A 21,661-nucleotide genomic window follows, 5' to 3' on the forward strand; every position below is an offset into this window, starting at 1 on the left:
AACTATCTAGTGACTAATCATTTGATCAGTGACTGTAGTTTAAGTAGAGGAAGAACCTGTAGATAATGTAAACAGTTGTACTGTATGTATCCGTCTGTACATCCCCTGTATGACTAGCCAGTCACATTAACCTCAGGTTGCCCCTTCAACCCCTGCTGTGCATTTTCACACGCACACATGCATACATATAGATGCGCACACATACATTCACACACGCACACACTGAGATCGAGGTCAGATCCAGAGATAGAGCCAGACCCCCCATCATGGCAACACCCTGTGGCTACCTCTCTGTGAGCTGCTCACTCATGTAGAAGCAGACCCATCTGCCCAGAGAGATGGTGAGAAAATAGAGACGGAGGAGAATGGAGGCACACACATACGTATGAACAGTATCCAGCATCCAAAAAAGACAGAGGTGGAAATGGGGGGGTTTAGAGAAAAGGAGGGGAGGAGGGGGAGAGCAGAGGCAGATCTGTGCGGCGTTGCCCTGAGATACAGGATGTCGTAATAAGGCAATTGGGAGAGAGAGAGAGAGGAAAAGAGAGCAAAAGAGACTGACTAATTCAGAGGGGAGAAAGGGGGGAGGAGAGTACACCTCAAGGAGAAAGGCATTAATTTTCCTGCTGCTGTGACAAGCTAACACCCCTCTGCCTGCGCAGAAAGTGGAACATTCCAGTTCGCTCTGGGCTCTGTTGTTGTGCAGAGCTGCAGAAGGCCTGATAGAGCCAGCTAGACAGAGAGAGAAGGAAGGGAGGGATACAGAGGCAGACACACACTCTGTGGATCGAGAGCCTGTGTATTCGTCTCATCACCCAGTTCAACCAGCGACACCAGTCAGGAAGGACACAAAGGGAAGAGGAGGACAAAAAAGGAGTTCCAGGGAAAGTGAAAGAGTGGCAAGGTGAAAGAGGAGAAGGAAGGAAGGAAGGAAGGAAAGGGAGGGAGGAAGGAAGGAGGCATGAGGAGGGGCGCCTGACTGACATTGCTGCTCTCGCTATCAGCTCACACACACACACACACACACATCCACACACATTCAGCCAGATTGTGCACTGCACTGCACAGTTGCTGCTCTTTTTTATCCTTGTCCTCCATCCTTTCTTCTCCTCTGAGCGAGAGGACAAGAGAGACAGAGAGGAGGAGGAAGAGGAGGAGGGAAAAGGACAAGGAGGAGGAGAAGGAGGAGGAGGAGGGGGGACATTAACCCTCTCCTCTACAGACACAGCAGAGAGATAGGGAGAGAGGACTAAAAAAAAAAAGAGAGAGAGACAGCAGCTTTCTGTTCTATTTCGCCGTCTCCTGTGGTCCCTGGGCCAGCGAGCGGCTAACAGGCACCGCTCATGTCCGTGAACTCGGAGAAATCCTCGTCCCCCGAAAGGTAACACCTCCTTCTCCTCATTTCATCCCCCATATGTTTATGTGCATGCTTTTCTCTCTGTCTGTTATTTTGAATTCTTTCTCTCAACCTCCAACCCCCTTCAGTAGCACCTCCATGTTTTGTGCGTCTCCTCTCTTTCTGTTTCTGTTTCTGTCTGTGCATCCTGAGCTGGTTTTTTCTATTGTCTGGGTCACAGCAGTCAGACTGTAGCAAGGAAAAAAAAACGCAGTAGTTCATTGTTGCGTGGTGCTGTAACGTTGCAGTTGCATCCATAAAACAGACCATCTTTACAAACATACTTTACATATACAGCACACACCAAAAAAATCATCTTAAAGCATAATTCTCTGCACTCCTCTGCACAGTTACACGCTCAACCTGCTGCTGCTGTTGCCTTCCAAGGCTGCAACATCTTCTCCTCTGACAACAATAACAAGAACACACTCCTTGCATACACACACACACACACACACACACACACACACACCAACATGCACATACTGTCTCTTTATGGCGCTGGGGCACAGAGCTTACACAGCAAGAGTGTCAACACACGTCAACATTAGCACAGCCAACAGCAGCAGCAGCAGCAGCAGTGCATCTCAGCAGCGATGCAAGACAACAGCTCGCCACATGACGCACCTCAGTGCATGGCATTGCTGAACAATGGCACCCCTGAACACCACACAACTTCTCTGCAACACACACGGACAGTTGATCAGATTTTGACCAGCTGGAAGGGCTGCAGTGCATCGTGGATTTACATATTGTGAAATAATGGTGTTAAGCATGAATAGCAAAGTCACAGGGCATTATTAGTCACGCGAAACACTGTGGCTAATTGAAAATACGTACAGACAAAGACGCACACACATACACAAGCGTCATTTCAAATTGTCTTGACAGGATATCTGTCGAGCACATGTATCTATGCTAGGCCATTCCAGACTCTTCTTATTCAATAGATTAACCACAGATTGTACCACATCATGCCTCATTATACCCCTCCACTGTGTGGCTACAGCTCCCTAAAAAGTCTTGAAATGTCTTTAATTCACATTCACATTCAGAAGTATCAAATAGTCTTAAAGGAGCAATATGTAGCAGTTGCACATGCAGAAATGAGTGCAGCATTCCAAATAGTGAGTTGGAGCCAGAGACTGTATATTAAATAGGTTGAAATCCTATTTAATACACAATCTATGGTTGAAGTGAGCAGTTCTCCCCGCCACCTCCTCCACAGACTCGTGGAAGCTCAGACAGGACGAGTCCTCCATTGTAAGCTGATGAGCTGTTTGTAACTGTCAATGTAAAGTTAAGCCTGTTATCCTGAAAACAAAAGCCTACTGCTACAAAAATACACACTTTGGCCTTTGAGTTCAGTGGCAGCCTGTCTCACTGCCTGCCAGACTCCATTAACATATTGCTCAATTTAACTGTTAGAAACATCTACTCTTTCTTAAGGATTATTAATGATTTCTTCTGACTCATAAACAGACACTTACTTATTTGGCAAACATCCGGCATTAATTTAACGTTATTCTGGCCTAGAGTAGAAATTCCAAAGGAGGACAAAGCAGCTGTAGTGAGGAAGAAAAGAAGGGAGTTGATCTCTAATGGTATACTGTGGTCATTTAATGATAAATTGCCGTAAATATATTACATATTTCACATTTAAATTGAATAGATATTTATTTATTAAATGTTGTAAGCATGGTCTAACCTTCACTAAAATGGCCAAAATGCTTGCACATTTAATCTGTGGTGAAATCAACAAAAGCCAAGTTGAAGTAAGTGGAGCAATCATCAGTCCAGTCTGCAAGAGGACATTCAATAGATTCATTACGACAAGAGACAGCTAAATGAGACAGGATGGTATAAAACCCATAGACATATTTGGACAAATGTTCACTTACTCAGCCAGTTATTGTCATTTTACCTTAGTCATAATTTTGGGCTGACAGGATTTATTCAGAAGAGTGCACCTTTCTTTCCATCTTTCATGTTTAGTTTTGTTGCAAAAACAATCTTATATTTAATTAAAGTGTTGTATTAAAAAGTCTTGCTGGTACATGTAGACAGCCTGGTCCCATGCAAACTTACAAGACCAAAGGGAGCACTATTTTATGGTTTACAGGGTTTTCTTAGATAATCCTGACTTAGAAATTCTCTGTTGCTGAAAGGGCAAGAGTCACTTCAGTCATAACTCAATCAAGAAAGCACTTTTTATTAAAAAAAGAAACAAGGAGAGATGCTGGAGAACAAAGGCTCTGTTGTTGGTAGTCTCCATCTCTATTTTGAGCGGTGAATCTAAACGCTGATCGGTCAACGTCATGATGTGTGTCCAAACCTCTTTAAGAGCCCATATCCATTCAGATCTATTTGGACCAAGCCCACATTCCTCTTTCAGTGTGCAAATGCGGAAAGAGCTCGATTTGACGGGTGCTGGAGGGTGAGGAGCAGGCAGACTGGATGACTCAGGTAGCCACTGATGCTGTGCCAAGTACGATCAGGCAGAGCCGCTGCCATCCACACAAGCGAGCGCCAGGCCCCAGACTGGCACACTCAAACACGGCGCAGTGGGCACACAGATAGGCAGAAGTAAACGGGCACTAACAATATCAGGCATTATTACATGGGCAGTTGGGCACAGAGGAGAGCAGCGTTACTTTGGCAGTTTTGAATGAACGTGAAGTGAGGTTCAAATTGAAGGAACAGGCACAGATACAAACTGTAAAAGGCATCTGAGGGTGAGTGCATGGATTAAAATGATCACACTAAAATAGGATCCCTGACCTTAGACACACACACACATAAATATAGAGTATAATCTGGCAGCTCTGATGTGGTGAGGTTTGTGGATTTCATCACTCGGCTAGTTTTTTCTCCCTCTATTGTTTGGGACACAGTTGTCTGTCTGTAATTAAGAATAACGCAGCCATCCCTTGTTGCATGGCAGGTAACAACAAAGAGCGACACTCAAACACACACTGCTGCCCTCTGTAACGGCTGCAGCATCATATGACAACACCAACAATGCACTGTTCTCTCCATCTCAGGTGCAGCAGTCTGTCAGGATGTAGCTTAACAGAGGTGTTAGCACAACCGGTCGTGAGGTTTTAGCTCCTCATCTCTCCGAATTGATTCATAAACACCCAATAACGCTAGCAGTTATGAACCTCGGGAGTGGGCTAGCTGTTAATGCCTCTGTGCTCAAAGCTGCATTTGAATGCCAGAAGCTGAGCTGTGCACAGAGGATCAGGGGGGAATCTGCAGCTTTGTGAGTGTTTCATGGACAGCTGGGTTGCCTTTTTGGATGGATACGTGCAGATACCAAACACAGCAGCAGTTTCTTCTTCCATAGAAAGAAGTGCATCAATCATTTGCATAAGTTGGCAGCTGAAGACAGAGATGGATACGACAAGGAACGTGCTGGAAAGATCAGACTTACTGAGACGCAAGTACAGACGCCTGTATAGAATTCTTCTGAACATATTTGTTTATTAATGTGGAAAATGACTAATCAAGTGTGAAATGATCAGTTATCATTTATCAAGCAAAAATGACAAATATGTGCTGCTTTCAGCTTTGCAGATGTGAGGATTTGCTGCAGTTTTATATTTCATATCACAGTGAATTTAATACATTTGCTTTGTGATTTTTTTTTTTACATTTCTTAATTGATACATATAAAATAGATAAATTAATTGATAATGTAAGTAATAGGGCTGTACTGAATAGTTCAACCGTAAAGTTGACATTCAAATTCTAAATCACAATTCTGCACAGCTTTTCTTTTCTTTTTCTTTTTCTCTTTAAACCTGATATTTCTGAATTAGATTCCAGTCACACTTCATTTTACAGTACAATGATAAGACATAACAAGCTGTACTTTATTAGAGAGTAATGAACAGAACTACTGTAAAGTGTGTTGTTTCCCACTTATTTCTTACAGAGAACTGTAAGTTCTGTGCTGCAAACTAAAGTGAAGGTTCAAGTAGCAGATATGTGATTGTTGTGTTGTAATGTGTCCCCAGTTGCCCTCTAATAGGGTCTAATCATGGGTCACATATAAAGGGTCTAATAAAGAACATAATTTCTAGTTTAGTCTAAAGTAATTACATACAGCTTGTTATTGGTGTACTGTAAAATAAAGTGCGACCTAGATTTCTTTGGTGGCTGCTCTCGATTGTTTCTGGCTCATGTGATGGTGATCCAGTGTGGATGATGCAAGTTGGCGAGGGTGGAGAGCAAAACAAATACTCAGAGAATCGCTGATTTTGCCTTTTGATTCGCTACTTGAAATTAAAAGCTCATTTCAATTGATTTTTGATTTAATATTGACAATGGTTGTATTACTTCTTGGTTGCGCATAAAGCAGTATGAACTGATTTGTAAGCTGGATATCTTTTTTAGTTTTATTTGGTGTTTATATTTGTGTGTGTGGACTATATTGGGCTTGTGTTTTGGGACATATCAGCACAAATTTTCTGTCTACAACACCATCTGGGCCTGAGGCGCCATACACACATACACACACACACACAAACACACACACACACACACACACACACACACACGCCGATCTGGAGTGATTCATTTGGGATGTGCAGTAACATGTTTGTCAACAATAAGGCAGAATGGATTGGATAACTTCTGTGTGTTAAACCAAAAGGATGGATGGAGGTTGGGCCTGAAAAGAGCAAGAGGCGGCACTGTGACAAATTTTCTCTCGGAGCACTCGCATTAGGAAGACGATCCCTGTTGTGTAACTTGGCACTTGAGGCATGGCGGAGATGGAGATGGATGGAGGACGAGAAGTGTGTGTGCATGGGGATATGCAAGTGTTTTGACATCCTCGTTGCGTGCGAGCAGCTTAAAGCTTCTTTCTGCGGGGTGACGGCACGTCAGTTTAGGTCATATCCGACGCTGTTGGGTGGAGGGCTTAGTATGTCCTTTGAAGAGACTTTCTTCAAGGATTAAACAAAAGTTGAACAAATAAACACCCAAAGGTCAAGAGTTTACCGGCTTTGTTGCAAATCTGGCTTGCTGCTCTTGTAGTTGCAGAGAGACAGGAGTACTAAGATGTGTTGCTGGGTAAATCTCACGGTCTTTGATGCTGATTGTCTCACCTTCAGTCAGTGTGTGTGTAAAAGCGTAGGCTGAGAGGAGCTGTTGAAAATGTCATGTCCACTTCAAACATGACAGGTGGGTTTATTGTCTTAAATTAGCATGTAATCCATAAACAGAACGATCTGAGCGTTCTTGTGCGTGTGTGCTTGTTGTTCTGTGGGTGTGAGTGTGTGTGTGCATCTGTACCTTGTAAGTGTGATTGGATGATGCACAATATCCACTGTGATTACTTGAGCTGCCACTCTTGACAGACACAGAAAAGGAAGAAGAGAGGGAGGGGGAGAGGGATAGAAATTATAAAAAAAAAAAGTATCAGCATTTAGATACTTCTTCAGTACTGCGTGTTGAAAGTGATACAATATCTGCTAATTACAGTATGAAATATATCAAAGATATTAAAAGTATAATGTGCACCATTTTCCTGAAAAAATAACATATAGACTCATATTACATAATCCCTTTCAATCATCACTTATGACCCACTAGAAGTGTGTGGTGGTGGCTGAATCTGCAGAGACCCTGTCATCTGCCTCTGCTTGTGCTTGGGATGTTTCACCTACTCAAAATTTGACATCCTGATGCCTGATGCATACGAACAGCTCGGACAGATCCTACTGATGCTACCCTTTAAAAAAAATCAGTCCCTCCAAGAAGAAAGAAATCCAAGAAATTGGGATGTTGTGATTACAACAAGTAACCCAGATTCAATTGTAATTGTAATTGTAATGTAATTTTGTCCAATCACTGCAAATTTGACCAATCATTGTAGCTTTCCTCTGCACACGTCATACATGTATGTCTCAATGAACTGTCACAATGTTTTTTTTATTGATGTTTTTTTGTATTTTCATTTTTTTCTTGGTTACAGGTACAGAAAAACAGATTTGTCCTTGTTCTTAACGTATATCGATGCTTTGTGGGCTTTTATATTTTATAATTTTATGCTTGCTGTTTTTGACTGGGTTCTCGCTCCTAAAACACCTTCTTTTATGAGGATTAACCCCCAGATGCACTTCTTCAGTTACAATTTAAGCATATTTTGTTAGAATTTTAGTAATCCTGAGCTTTTTTGACGAGGTTACTCAGAAAACTCAGTACAGAGTGCGGTTTTATTCTCCCTGAACCTAGTTGCTTTTCTTTCACAATTTTCAACTCCTCATTCAAAGAAAAAAGCCTAAAAACATTGCAACATGCGTCACAATGTTTTGGAAAGGCTGCTGGCAAATCAGGCATTTTAGGCCGCAGCAATCCAAAATAAAAGAAAAAACCTTGGAAAACTTGGTGGGACTGAAAAATGATGTAAGTGTTCATTCAGTTTAGTTCAGCCTTTATTGTCCTGCCTGAAATTTGGCTTAATACAAAGCCAGACAGTGTTCATTGACTTTTTCCGTGCCAGTACTGTGTGCAGGCTTATTTTGGAAAAAAAGACCCTAATGTGTGTGCCAGGGTCTTTTTTTTCTCTAGCCGTGATATAGAAAGAGGTATCATGTTATTGTTCATTATATACTGGTATTGTATTATGATATTGTGACAAGTCTAATTAGATAAATGCCAAGTAGCATCACAAACTAAGCCAGATTAATGGACTAAACCCTCTCCTATGATCAGATGTTAGATGTAGGAGGTCAGAGGCAGCATAGACACACACACACACACACACACACACCTCCAGCCATTTCCAACAGCACCTAAAATTTTCCATCTCATCTCCTCTTTCATCTATCTGACACCAGTTGAAACACAGGTTACTGGATACATCCAGATACTCATTTGCAGCCTCCTTCCTGCCTCCTTTTTTTCTCCTTAACAGCTTTATGAAACTAAACAAGGCTGCAACTAACAGTCATTTTCATTATTGATTAATCTTGATTAATTTGCCTATTTCTCGGCCTATAAAATTTCAGAAAAGAATGAAAAAGGCCCACCACAAGTTGCCAGAGCCCAAGGTGATGTCTTCAAATTGTTTGTTTTCATCTGACCAAAAGTCCAGGACCCCAAAATGTTCAATTTAGAGCTGCAATTAACAGTTGATTCAATGGAAAGAAAAATAATGCAACCACCTCTACAAATGAGTAACTTTACAAGCAAACATGCCAAACATTTACCAGCATCTCAGATATGGGGATTTGTTGCTTTTGTATGTCCTCGTTGATGTTAAACTAAATATCTTTGGATTAATCAGGAAGGCACGGCAAAAAATTAATAGTAACATTTAGAAAGCAGAAATGAAGAAGCCTTTATTTTCCCAGCGAAATCAAAACGCAGCAGTTCCTTGTTGCATGGTAATGATTTAGCACCTAACAATGAAGGCTTTTTCATTTTTCCTTCCTCATTATTACCATTTCTCTTTTGGAGTGCCTTCCTGATTATCGTATATCAAGCAAGATTGAGAAAATTCAACAATTAGTGTCCTCAGTTCCCAAACGCTTACTGAGTGCTGTTAGAAGAAAAGGCCCTGTCCTTTATAGTTTAGTTTATATTTACAAAAAAAACAATCAAATTAATCAGGTTATACATGAATAATCTTGTCTTTGTACTGTATTCAATTGAATATATGTCGAGAAGGGATTTAATATCATTGCATTCTGTTTTTTATTTAGGTTTTACGTAATGTTTTAACTCTTTTGGAATTGGGGTTGTAGAAACAGAAAGGTTTTGGCATTCTTGCTTTTAAAAGTAAACCAATTCTGCATATTATAAAAAAAAGACAGAGCCGAGCTGAAAGAGACTGAACATAAGCAGAGGATAACAGGCCAGAGAAAAGTGTAGGGCAGACAACAAAAGAGGAGGCTGTGTGGAGTATTGGAATGTGTCCAGTCGGTCAGTAAGCCAGACCGCTGCAGCAGACAACATCCAGCGCTGGACGATCGGGTGGTGGCAGCTATCACATTCACACAGTATATGCAGCTTTGACTGGCCTGTATGGCCTCCACCATCTTCTGTGGTCCGACCCACATTGCTATACATACACACAGAGGGCACACAAACGCACACACAGACATGAGCAGCCCTGGCCATGCAGCGACATGACAATAGCTAATGAAGCGTGGCAAGGAGCTAGCTAGCAAAGTAGCCAGCCTGCCCTCCCTGTCTGGCTTCCTGGCCTCCATTATCCTCACCAGCCCCCCTCTTGTGTCTGGAAAGAAACAGATAATTGTGTCTGCTTTCTCCCCTGCCACCTCTTTTTCCTTTTTTAGCCTCCAATCTCAATTTGGGACAGACGGAGGAAGGAGACATCCTCATGTATCCCTGTGAGGCCTTTTCAGTGATGTAGCAATTGTAAATAAAAGTGTCTGCGGGTGCATTTGTTGTCAAAACCGGCTTGAAATTTTCAAGCTGTGCAAACTAGTTTAACCTCACTGCATAGCACAAGTTTGTCCTCACATCCCCGCAGAATAACAGTGGGAATTTCCACCCGAGTCGATGAAATCCTATGTGGTTAATCAGTAATAGGAATCACTGAGTCAAACATGTAGCAGCCAGGAACAAGACACCTCACGAGTGGTGTGTTGAATGCGATTGCCATGACGATACCCCCGAGGAGTGGCTCATGTGATCCGAACCCAGGCACCTGATCTGTCGCGAGTGCCTCGGCAGGGATGTGGTATCAGCGAGTACAGTATAGGGTCAAAGGTCACACTGTGGTATCAGTAGATGTACCGTAGATCAGAGTAAATGAAAAATCTATACACTCCTGGGTGATTCTTTTCTTTTTCGGTAATGTAACACTCTCATATCATATGAAGATACTGCCTATTGGAAAAAAAGTGAAGATGCCAAAAAATTAACGAATAAATACATTTATTACTTAGTATTACTGTGAGGTTGCATTTAGGCACATTTTGAGCTACTATCGGGAGTTTTTAACTGGTTATGAAAACGGTCTCAGTTTGTTACTGATGCCTCAGTATGACCTACATGAGTTAATGAGACCATCAGTAAGAACACTGGCTATTTCTATTCTTTGAAATCAGATGAATCAAGCCTGTGTTTACATTTTCCCAGGCAAAGTTACAGTGAGTAGGATGTCAGCCAGTTAAAAAGAAGCTGGAGATTTTTATGTAGATAATTTTTTGACGTTTTGTTCGGTGGTCATTAAGATGGAAACAGTGCTGCTTTTGTCCACAGGAGCCTCCATCAACACAATATGAAAGTGAAAGATTAAAGCATGTATGTTTACCATTTTAACTATCCTAGTTTACTGTGTTAGCATGCTAACATTGGCTAATTAGCACCAAGCATCTGAGGCTGATGGGTATCATTGGATTTGCAACAATTTCTTGATTAATTGTCAACTATTCAATTAGTTGCCAACTATTTTGATAATCGATTAATCGTTTTAAGTCACTTTTTAAGAAGAAAAATTCCAAATTCTCTGATTTCAGCTTCTCCAATGTGAATATTTTATGGTTTATTTAAACCTTTATGACAGTAAACTGAGCTGTAGTAGTATTGAAGAAATCACCTTGGGGTTTGGGAAACAATGTCCAAACCACTAATTAATTGATTAGAGTAAAAAATGATTGACAGTTTAAGGTTGGTCACAAACCAAAGTACTACAAACTGAAATTTTGACTCAATGATGGTGCTAGACAAAGTGGTGGACAAACAGACCAACAAACAACTGTCATCGAACCATCATCAGCACAACATTTTGGCATCTTAAGAGCCTCTTCTAATTCAGTTTGTGTTTCAGCATGTGGGCCACTTTACCTATGATATGGGACAGTTTGGCAACGCATGACAACACCACTATGATGCTACTTACTGAAAAGCCTGATTGAAGAGTGCAAACCCTTTCATATTCGTTTATCTTGATCAGTAGTGTTAACAGCACATTTTCCCACCGTCAGCACTACTGCGCTCCACTCTGAAAGTATTCACTTGGTTTTGGCAAAAGCTTTGAGCAAATTACCACTAAAATATGTTCACTTACGATAAAAAAAGTAGGAATTTTGCCACTGGATCCACATGACTGGCGGCGAGAGTGCTTATCATTTCATTGGCTTCGGTTTTCTGCTGCTCATGACTGTGTGTGTATTTGTGTCCGGTGCTTCCAGTCCCTGATGACTCAGTATGTTTACATACACTGCATTCCAGTCTTTCCTGTGCTGCTCCGGTCATCTCCTATCACTCGCTCTTTCCCCCCCTTTTTTTTTTATCTTTATCTTCTTCCCTTTCTGTTTTATTCTCTCCTTATCTAGAACTTTTTTAACTTCCATATCTCCGTCTGTGATCTGGTGTTGGTTCCATTTGGGAGGTTTTCAGTTTCTCTGTTGAACCAGATCTCATGCAGCACTTGTCTTATAACTAGCAGCAGCAACATAGAAGAGTCCTTGAATGCATCTCGTTAACAGTGTGCAAACACATGCCCCTATTTGTGCAACATTAAAACTGAACAAGATGATTAATGTAGAAATTAATTTTCAGTATTAATTTACAAATTGGTCATCTGAGCTGCACTAATTTGTCTAATCCTGTAACGCCAATTGTATCATACTTGATACACGAGTTTCTGAGACCTCTGCAGCATCAATTTGATCAATCCTTTGTATGCAAAGATGAAACATCCAATCCAGGGAAATTCTTGCCAATTTTGAAGATATTACGGTAGTAACAGTTTGGGTGTCACTAAGATTTCAATATAAATATTTACTGTATTGAAACAACCTATAATAACTCAATATTTTATACCTTATAGTAAATCAGTCATTATTCTATTGATTTTTCATGATCTGGATTCCTGCCACAATCACAAATACACTTAAATAAACTAATTAAAGATTGAGGGTTGAAAGTGATTTATATATGTTTTGTATACATGCAACCTGCCCTCACTATATTCCCTTTGATGTTGCAAACAATTATTAGCTCATATATGTCTTTTTTCATTGAACGTATTCATTATCTATATGTTTTATTGACCAATTCAGATGACAGTGAACAAGCTGTTTTTCTTGACTACAATGTGAAATAAAAAAGTTCCTGTTTGTTTTGCCCCTAAAATAAAAAATAATTGTAATTAATGCATTTTCATAAATGCCCAACATCTCAAATATGGTACAAAAAACGTCAGATATACAAAAGATAAAGAAAAAAGATTTTTGGTTTTGTCAAAAGGTCAAATAAGCTCATCAATTTCAAATAAGTCCATAGAGAGGCAAGTTTTTACTGTGAGTATATTGTCGGCCACCAAATAGGCAGGAGAAACACACTAGTTTCGATAAGCGTTTGCAACAATGCTAATAATAGACTGTTTTCCCATTATGCAACAAGCTTGTTGAAGGAAAAAAAGTGGAAAAACATTCTCCTTTCGTTGCCCTATCTTACTGTGTAATGCCTTTAGCTGCAGTGTGGATAGTTAGCATGCAGCTAGGGCCTTTCTCTCATTATTTTACAGCTATCTGCCATCAGCGTATTAGTCTTCCTGGAGTCTACTTTACTGCTACGACACTGTGAATTACACTCAGCAGAAACAGGGAAATGGAGGAAGAGGGAGGAAAAATTTGAGGGTTTTTTTTTTTGGGAAGAAGGGAGCAGAGGATTGGGGTAGAACAGTAGCTCAAGGAGAGATGAAAAGATAGAGGAAATGAAAAAAAAGATGCTGGAGAGAGAAAGACCAAGATAGAGACATAGAGAGCAGAGAACAGGAAAGGACAGCAGAAACCTCCGGAGAGAGCCGCTGCAGACGGCCGGGGAGCCTCGGAGAGACGAAGATAAAAAGCAGAAGGGGGAAGGAGAGGGGAGAGGAAAAGATGGAGGGAGAAGATAGATGGTTCTCTGCAGACTTGCGCAGTGTGTTGGGTAATGCTAGGTCACCGGGGGACTAATCTCTATGATGCTGCAGCGTTGAAGCAGTGGAATGATAATGGCCTGTTTGTGTGTGTGGGGAGGCATGTGTTTGTTTGTTTGTTTGTTTGTTTGTTTGTTTGTTTGTTTGTGCGGCTTTGCATATGCATGTGTGTGAAAAAAGATAACATGTTCGCGTTCGAAGGTGCCACTTTTTGTCTCCTTTTGTCTCCTGCAGTCACACACAAACATAAACACATAACCCCTCTCATCAGCGCCTTATGCCCTGTAGGACTGAGTCACTCGTCTGCTGCATAACTGAGAACAATATTCGTCTGTTGTGTCTGAGAACACTGTTCAACTGTTGTCTCCTCCTGCAGCATGGTTATGGGTGTGCGTTTTGTTTTTTTTTCTACATCAGCCCTGAGTAGGTGGGGTTTCTTGAGCTCTGGACCCTTGAAACACTTCCAGACTGTCAACATTGCCAACTCTGCACGCTCAGCTCACACCCAGGCCACTAGTTTTACATCAGTAAACTGCTGGTAATTTCTTGTAACGCCACAGCAATGTGCGTCTCGCTGTTGCCGCTGGCACACACCACCAGGTTGGGTGTGGTGACCCTGACCTGGGTGTGTTATGAATACTTTCCCCTCTTATCTACAGGGACTCAAAGGCACAGTCACTATATTATATGAATAGCTAATATACAAAGAGAGAGAAATACAATAAATTCAAAGTGGACACAACAGAGCTTATGCTACTATAGAGAGGTGAAGAGTGAGAGAGTCGGGCTAACAGTGAGCCGAAAGCAGTCTCAAGTGAGGTTAAACTTTGCAAAACTCGACACAAACAACACATGTTACAGTTTATGTGAAATGCAAAGCTGGCAAGGGCAATATGTCTAACCAAACACAAAATACAGCTCCTGTAAAAGCTGAAGAGCGCCCAGTTTTCATAGCTGAAAGTTAAATCCTCCACAGCACATCAGCAGCCAGTGTTTAAACAGCATAATTTAACCCTCCACGGACAACAAAACTGTTTGTTGTGATGCATCGACCACTTCATCAGGATCCTCAGGTGATAAATTAGCTTTTTGAATAAAGAATTGGGCTGTTTACATTGTCTTAGTTGGCTTAATATATTTATGAGCGTTAGCTAACACTCAGCCATTGGCTGTCTGAAACTCCTTACCAACATGATATTTAGTACGTCAGAGCAGAAACCTTAGTATGAAACAAGTATTTATGAATTGAAGAATATCAAAGGAGAAATTTTACAGGCACAGCGGTGCTAACCACAACAACAACATAACAGGAAGAATGTCACGGGCGCTTCTTCCGTGACATAAACAACAACGTTGCACTTGTGACAGACTGAGAGGTTTCAGGGATGAGTGTGAGAGGGGAGAGAAAGATAAGGAGAGATTTTATACCATGCTGTGTGTAAAATACTCTAAATAAGTAAAAAAAAATATTCTAAATAATTAAAAATGTTGAAATTGAAAAAAAGTGTGGACTTTTTTAGACCAGAAAAAAAAATGATTACAGAGAGATTACTGAAAATTGTACCATTGGTTACCGGTGCTGAAGTTCAGGCACTGGTTTCGGTATCGTATCAGGTCAAATATAAATGGAACTTAGCCCTGATAGTGGTCAATGGCAAGAGACAAACAATATATTCCTGTTTGAATTGTTCAGGCTCAGGTCATTGACTTGCATCTTCAAAGGTGACTCCATTGTCATATTATTTTGGGTTTTTCAGATGAAAACTCCCTCTCAACCCATAGCTGAGAGGCCCCACCGTTTACAGCTAGGTTTGCATATGACACTGCTTTTCATACCGCCACCGTCACACACGCCATGTTGAAACTGGCGCCCCCAGTTCTGCTCTGTCCTAACAGCAGGATGCAGAGCTCAGGCTCAGACACACTGGTATGCTAATGAGCTGACATTCAAATCATATTATGAAGTATTTTTGGGAACAGCGTTGTCTGGAAGCTTAATTGACATCGGTCAACTTTTCAGAGTGTTCACAGTGTATTTTAGGTAACTAGTTGGTTTTAATAGTCATAGATGGAGGGGTGCTAATGTGTTGTGGGTGTTGCATTTCTGATCTGTGTGTGAGATGTTTTGCGTGTGTCCGTTTGTGCTCAATTGTGTAAATAGATGCATACATACCATGTTATATGTGTGTGATGATACGCCTGCACACTCCAAACTCAAACGGACATTGAGAAGGAGGCTTCGCAGGTGGGTGTCACAGTCCCATGTGACTCCTCCTGGAATTCGAGGCTGGGTTCATCTTGTCCCTTCACTGCTGTGTCCGTGAGTCTGCAGCAGAGAGTGGGTGCTGCTGTCCCTCTCTGCCTGTCCGTCCATCCCTCTTTCTTACCCTATGGAGCTAAGCTCGAGTCCGACGACTAGGAAGAGATGGGGTCTGGCTTTGTGTGTGCTCCGCCTGCGCCACAGGGCCCTTCGAAACAGGTAGAAGTGGGGAAAAATAAGACAGAATGAAAGGAGATACAGAGTTAAAGGGGTGCTGGATTGACAAGACTAATAAGCAAGGTTCCAGACAGTGTGAGGTCTTGTTTTCAGCTAAGTTTAAAGACTATAGTGTGTGTTTTGTCTTAACGTTTTATTTAACGAGGTATCCCTTGTTTTGTCCTCTGGAAGACTCATGTAGGGAGCAAAGACTTTGTGAGAAAGGGGGGCTGGATTGACAGGACTAATAGGCTAGATAATTATTATTTTTTTTAGCTATACACTGGCCAAGCTCCAGAGCTGTGGTACCTTTTCTTAACAGGAAGTCCAAAAATGCCAAATGATATGGCTTTGCAGTGATAAAATTAGGTGTTGTCACAGCTGCCCGAGGGATCTGCAGACTGTGGAAAAGTACATCCCCTCCAGATTAAAAAAAAAAATGGATGGAATGTGTATCAGAAATAGTACCATATGAACACATGTTAGCAAGAGTCAGTGATGAAGGGATTTAGGAAGTCATGGGACAGCTGTTTTTGCTTATAGTGGCCTTTGCATATCTTATAACTAGAGGTAATAATATTGTCCTTTTTTTGTATAGTTGAATTCATAAAACCTTTAATTACAAATAACACTAAAAAACGCTTCGCTCCTGTTCTCTGTCTTATATAATCATAATTTTTGGGGATTTTGACTGTTGTTTGGACAAACTGAGACATCTGACTATGTCATCTTAGAAAATGCGATGAGTAATTTTTTGACTATTTTTTGACATTTCATAAGGGGTGGGAAGCTTTTGGTATCTCACTATGCAATTCTACTTTTCTTGGTGTCTGATTTGGTTCAGAGTATTCAAAATATACTTCACGTTCATCTTGCAAAAGTAATAACTTAAACATTTAATCAAAAATGTTTGCAACTGCTGCCTTCTGTGAAGATGAATTACAAGCTGTAACTCCGGCATGTGCAAACTTCAGGCTGCTCTGCCCACAGCTGAGTTTTGCCTTTTTTTCCCCTTCAACATTACTTTCTTAAAGCTGCTACAGGGAACTTTTGTTAATTTTTTAAACCTGTTTAGACAAAAGCAGTAGTGTTTCCACTGCCATAACCACAAAATATAATCAAAACTAAAAATTATCTGATTAAAAACTCCTATTGCTGCTATACCAAGAGATTATTTAAGAAAATCTCCATTAGCTGTTGCCTATTTTTTGTTCCAGTTTCAAAGGTACAAGATTTCTCTTGATCCGTTGATTATGTAGTCTTTGTTGTCTTGTGCCAAATTAATGTATGAAGAGACACCAATAAGAAAACTGTTAGGGTGGTTTTCATAGAAAATATTTTTGGAGCATATCAAAGGATTTGTTCTGGGAGTGTCTTTTTTTCACCCAGAATGAAATTATTAAAAGGGCATGATGAACTAGCACTTCTAGCACTCTCATGTTAATGTTTTTCAGGCATTGAAAGCTTTTCTTGTTTTGCTTTTTGTGTTGCTGTTTACGCATGTGACCAAGGCCGCAGCTCGCGGTTTGAAACCAGCCAGTTCATGTTTCCATGAAGTTGAAAACAGCAAACAGGCTCGGATATGTTGCACCAGAGACGGTGTAAGGATCACTGCTGTTTCTGTGACACCCGTCTTTGTTTGGATTGTTTTGATGTGGTGAAGTGATTCTCAGGAACACTGTTATCTCTGAAACACATCAAAACAGAAATTCAAATTATGCAACCTTGATTTTTACCCTTCTGTATACATTTTGCAGTGAATAAGCTAAAAAAAAATGAGAGGGATTTAATCAAGTGGAGACGTCTGCAGTTTTGTTATTCTGTGTGCAGTGATTGTGGTTCTGGACACATTCATGGAAAAATCTTTTTCTACAGTAAAGATTGTAAACAAGCTCTTCATTTTTGCTCGCCCGTAGATTGACAGGCTATATTGTGTCTTATTGTAATTCTGAGCCCCAGTTATTCCTAGATCTCATTAATGGTGACATTCTCTTTGATTGGCAGTGATTAATAGAAATGGTTTAGCGCCTGCTTCAGAAAACTAATAACGTTATGTTACTTTTCAGGAGGATTATTGTTACCGAGCTCGTGATGGGGCCTTTGGTCAATGAAGCCCCTTGGGAGCGGTGAACAGGCTGCAGCAGCAGTGCAAATAATTAACCGTCTCAAACCAGCAATTACATGACTTTTCTGTGTTGCTTGTAATGGCTCTGGAATATTAAAATATATTTTCGGAAAAAAATAAAAATGGAACAAATGTCTACCCCTGGAGGGTTTTAATTACTGCAGGCTATTTGTGGAGGTCAGTATAAAGTTAAGCCATTTATTAATACACAGTACTGCTTGTTGCTGTTGTTTTTGCAATAATCCAAGTAAAGCATTCATATAGAAGCTTGATGTATGGACAGTAGAGGATTATACCTCACTGTACTGCAGATCTGCAAGAAAAAGGAAGCTCCATTTTTCACTCTTTTCTCTAGTAAGTGTCGCAGTATTTTACTCATGTTTATGCTAAGCTGTTTTTCTTAATTTGGTTTTAAGAAAACCAACAAGATAACAGGACAGCTGACACCGGCATTTGGCACTGACGTGGCTTGAGACAGAAATTTAAAGAAGTTCTCAAGTAAACTTTAAATAGACCCTTTTTTTCACTGCAGACAAGCTGACTTGTCATGGCACCAGACACACAGATGTAATTAATAACATTAATTCGAGTGGCGCAGTAAGCTGTGCCAGTGCTCCTTCATTAATGCTGTTAATGACACCTGTGCTCCCCTGCAGTGATGTCAAAATGACTTCCACTCAAGAGGCCTGGTGATTTGTCTAATTTCTTTCAAACATCTCTCAGTTTCTTGCTTTCAAACTTCTAAAAAAAGAATTCACCTGCCAGCTATAATGTAAAAACAGTGTAAATGGAAACATTACCTTTCAGATCCATTTATTTTCTTTTACACTTTCATCTTTTCTAAAACCTACATCAAGAAAAATTGTCACCTTTATCTTTGAAAAGATCAATATACCAATATTCTTTTCATCAGGGCATGATGCTTTTTCTTTTTGTTTGTTCATTTATAAATTGTTTGTCATAAATAAAGTACTTTATAGCCAGTTCAGAATAAAGGACTGGATTGGGTGAAAATAAAGTTAGATTTTATTACCTATTACATCTATTTTCAGATCATATATCAAATAAGATTCCCCCAAAAAAATATTGAAAACTACTCTTTTGTTGGAGTTATATGATGCCATAAATTCAGTTATAGAAAGGCTCGCTGACTTCTGATATTGAACCTCATTTCCTGTTTACACCCTGATCTGGTCCGTCGCTGCCCTCAAATCCACCTTGTGAGCTCGTGGTCACGACTTTGGAAGTGGTGTACACGATATTCTTAGCATTCAAGTGGTGAAGCTGTGACAACACTGCTGCTAGGCAACAGCAACATGGACGCAGAAACTGCTCTATCTAGAAGCCACCAAGGCTAACAATTTAGCAAGCTAGTGAGGAGGTAACATAATGCTGGAAGTTCAAAGGCATACTGAAAAGATGAGGCCATTGGAAATATATATGTTTTGCATCATAATTTTCATTTTCACTGAAAAAAAGTCAAAACTGTCACCTTATCACTCATGAAATATTAACTTACCATCCCCAGAAAAATTAACTTCCATGGCTTGAAAATGTCAGCAAACACGTCACAATTCATGCACTCTGAGTTTTCAGAACATTGTCATAATCCTCATTCATATGGACTCCTCTAATGACCACATAAGCATGGCCTCATGTGATGGCAGCACATGTAGAGCACCACAGGTGACGAACATGCTCATATCCCGTGGCGATGTGCGCTTTCATGCCCCTGTGTGTGTCCGCCTATACAGTGTGTTTGATTTTTACGTACGTGCACACATGGCTTCTTGTGACGCTCTCGGTTGTGCTGTGACTGAGTGTGGGCGGATGTAACCTCCACAATAACAGGCTTTGTGGCTGGTTGACGTCATTGGAATGTATAAATACAGAATGCAGTGAATGCGTGCACTATAGAGGGAGAGGAGTGCAGAGTGTAAAGTGCACCGCACAATGAAAGATACCCATCGGCTCTGTGTCTAAGAAGCGCTGTTAGATGTTTCTATACTGAGCAGAATAAACCATGAACCCCGGGCTAATGGCTTTTTGTACAACAGAGCACAGAAAGCACACACTAAAACACATGAATATGAACGTGAATATGATTCTCCTGGTGTGCATGGTGTGTGTTTGTTGGCCTTTGTGTGTTGGAGACAGAAGTGTGCTTGTCCTACTGCTTCTGCGGCCATGTCACTTGACTTCCACTGCCTCGAGGCTTTCTGTGTGTGTGCGTGTGTGTGTTCCTGTGTGTTTTGTGAACACATGCGCACATATGCCACCCCACCAGCCATGTAGAGCAGTGTTCCTGCTTTCCGATGCAAATTTTATTCCAAGTCAACTGGTTTTATCACAAGGGTTTTCCATGCAGTCACAGATGGGTGTCTGCCTGCTGCAAGTTTATTTTAGCACACCAACATCTCTATATTTGTGCAGGCTGTAGGGAATTGTATGGATTTAGCTCATTAGCCTTTGTTGCCTGTCATCTGTGAGTGTGTTTGCATTTGTGCCTCTGTGTATATGTGTTCACTATGCATTGGATATCTGCTGTAGAGTTTAGTCAATGCAGCGTAGCGTGTGGTCTTGTATCCACCGGCTGCCCATGGGGAATTTCAGCAGCACCAGTCGATTCAGTCTCTATAGATTGGTGTGGCCTGAACCCTGCAGCACAAAGCAAGGCGTTTATGTTTTTCTGTGGCTGTTAATTAGAAGCTACAGTATTTAGCTTAAACGTGGAGAGCTGCACAAAACCCTGCAACCCCATTATAATTGTTCTCACCAAATTATGGCTTACATTTCAGATTTTAGCCATTTAACAGATGCTTTTATCCAGAGTGACATACTCTGCAGGGGTAGCACTTCATCGGTTTGTGCAACGACATTTCAACAGGATGCTTGGCTAGTGATAAAACACATTTATTGCTGTAAAATGCACATTCATTTGGTTCCATTGAGTCTATTTTGTATTTTCTCTGAGCTAGCTGGAGTGCCTTGGTTATGAAGCTTATTTATTGATCCCTGTGAAGGAAATTCAATTGTTGCAGCACCTCAGGAGACAAGAGGTAGATGCACACAGGCAATCCAAATCTCAACATGAAGAATAACTAGAAAATAGAAATTAAAAGAAAACGCCACATGCATGAATAAATAAGTCAGGTTTTGTGCAACTGCAGCTGTCAAAGTGCTGTGTAATGAGTAAATAAGATGTAATATTACCTTATCCAACAATGATAGTTTCTGTTGATTTGTTCTTCTGCTTTCTAGTTCTAGATAGTAACATGTTGAATCATTGAGGTAATCAACCTCTAGCTTCTCAGTCTTGCTAGAGTTGTAGGTTAATCTTATTATACTGTTTAATTAATCTTTCTGTAAGACCGCTGTATTCTTTTACGTTGTCCTCATTGATGCATGCAGTGTTAGAGGAGTTATCAGAGGACACATGGAGGTAGCAACAACTCCAAAACACATTCCAAACATACAGAGCACAGCATTCCAGTACATCTTTGCTGCTCATTTTGTGGCGTACCTGCATTGTTGAGAGTTTCTCGCCAAGCTTGATGGGCTGGATGCTGTTCAGAACCACCAGAGAGGTCAAAAGGCCGAACCCTCCGCTGTATCTTGGCCTGTAGTTGACCGTAAACCACATGCAGCACAAGGTGTTACTTCAGAGAGGCCTCACGTTGTACAGAAACAGTCTCTTCATATTTTATGAGGTCAGTATTACTGGTTTTTAGTCACTGAGAGCTCTGGGACGTT

At 40.8% G+C, this 21,661-nt stretch overlaps 1 protein-coding gene across 5 annotated transcripts in view; it reads left to right on the forward strand.

Moving 5' to 3' along the window:
• Positions 1-21,661, forward strand: part of srpk2 (SRSF protein kinase 2) — a 94,925-nt gene that overhangs the window by 28,688 nt on the left and 44,576 nt on the right. Inside the window, exon 1 of one of the 5 annotated variants that reach the window (XM_084733753.1) lies at positions 707-1,381. The exons of the other annotated variants lie outside the window; for them this stretch is intronic. Within the exon in view, the coding sequence (XP_084589879.1) occupies positions 1,344-1,381 (38 nt within the window). The 5' untranslated portion in view covers positions 707-1,343. Of the gene's footprint in view, positions 1-706; positions 1,382-21,661 lie in introns of those variants that run through there. 5 annotated transcript variants of the gene reach the window in all.

The sequence above is a fragment of the Lutjanus erythropterus genome, chromosome 13, assembly GCF_056507025.1.
Source record: "Lutjanus erythropterus isolate fLutEry1 chromosome 13, fLutEry1.hap2, whole genome shotgun sequence".
Lineage (NCBI taxonomy): Eukaryota > Metazoa > Chordata > Actinopteri > Lutjaniformes > Lutjanidae > Lutjanus > Lutjanus erythropterus.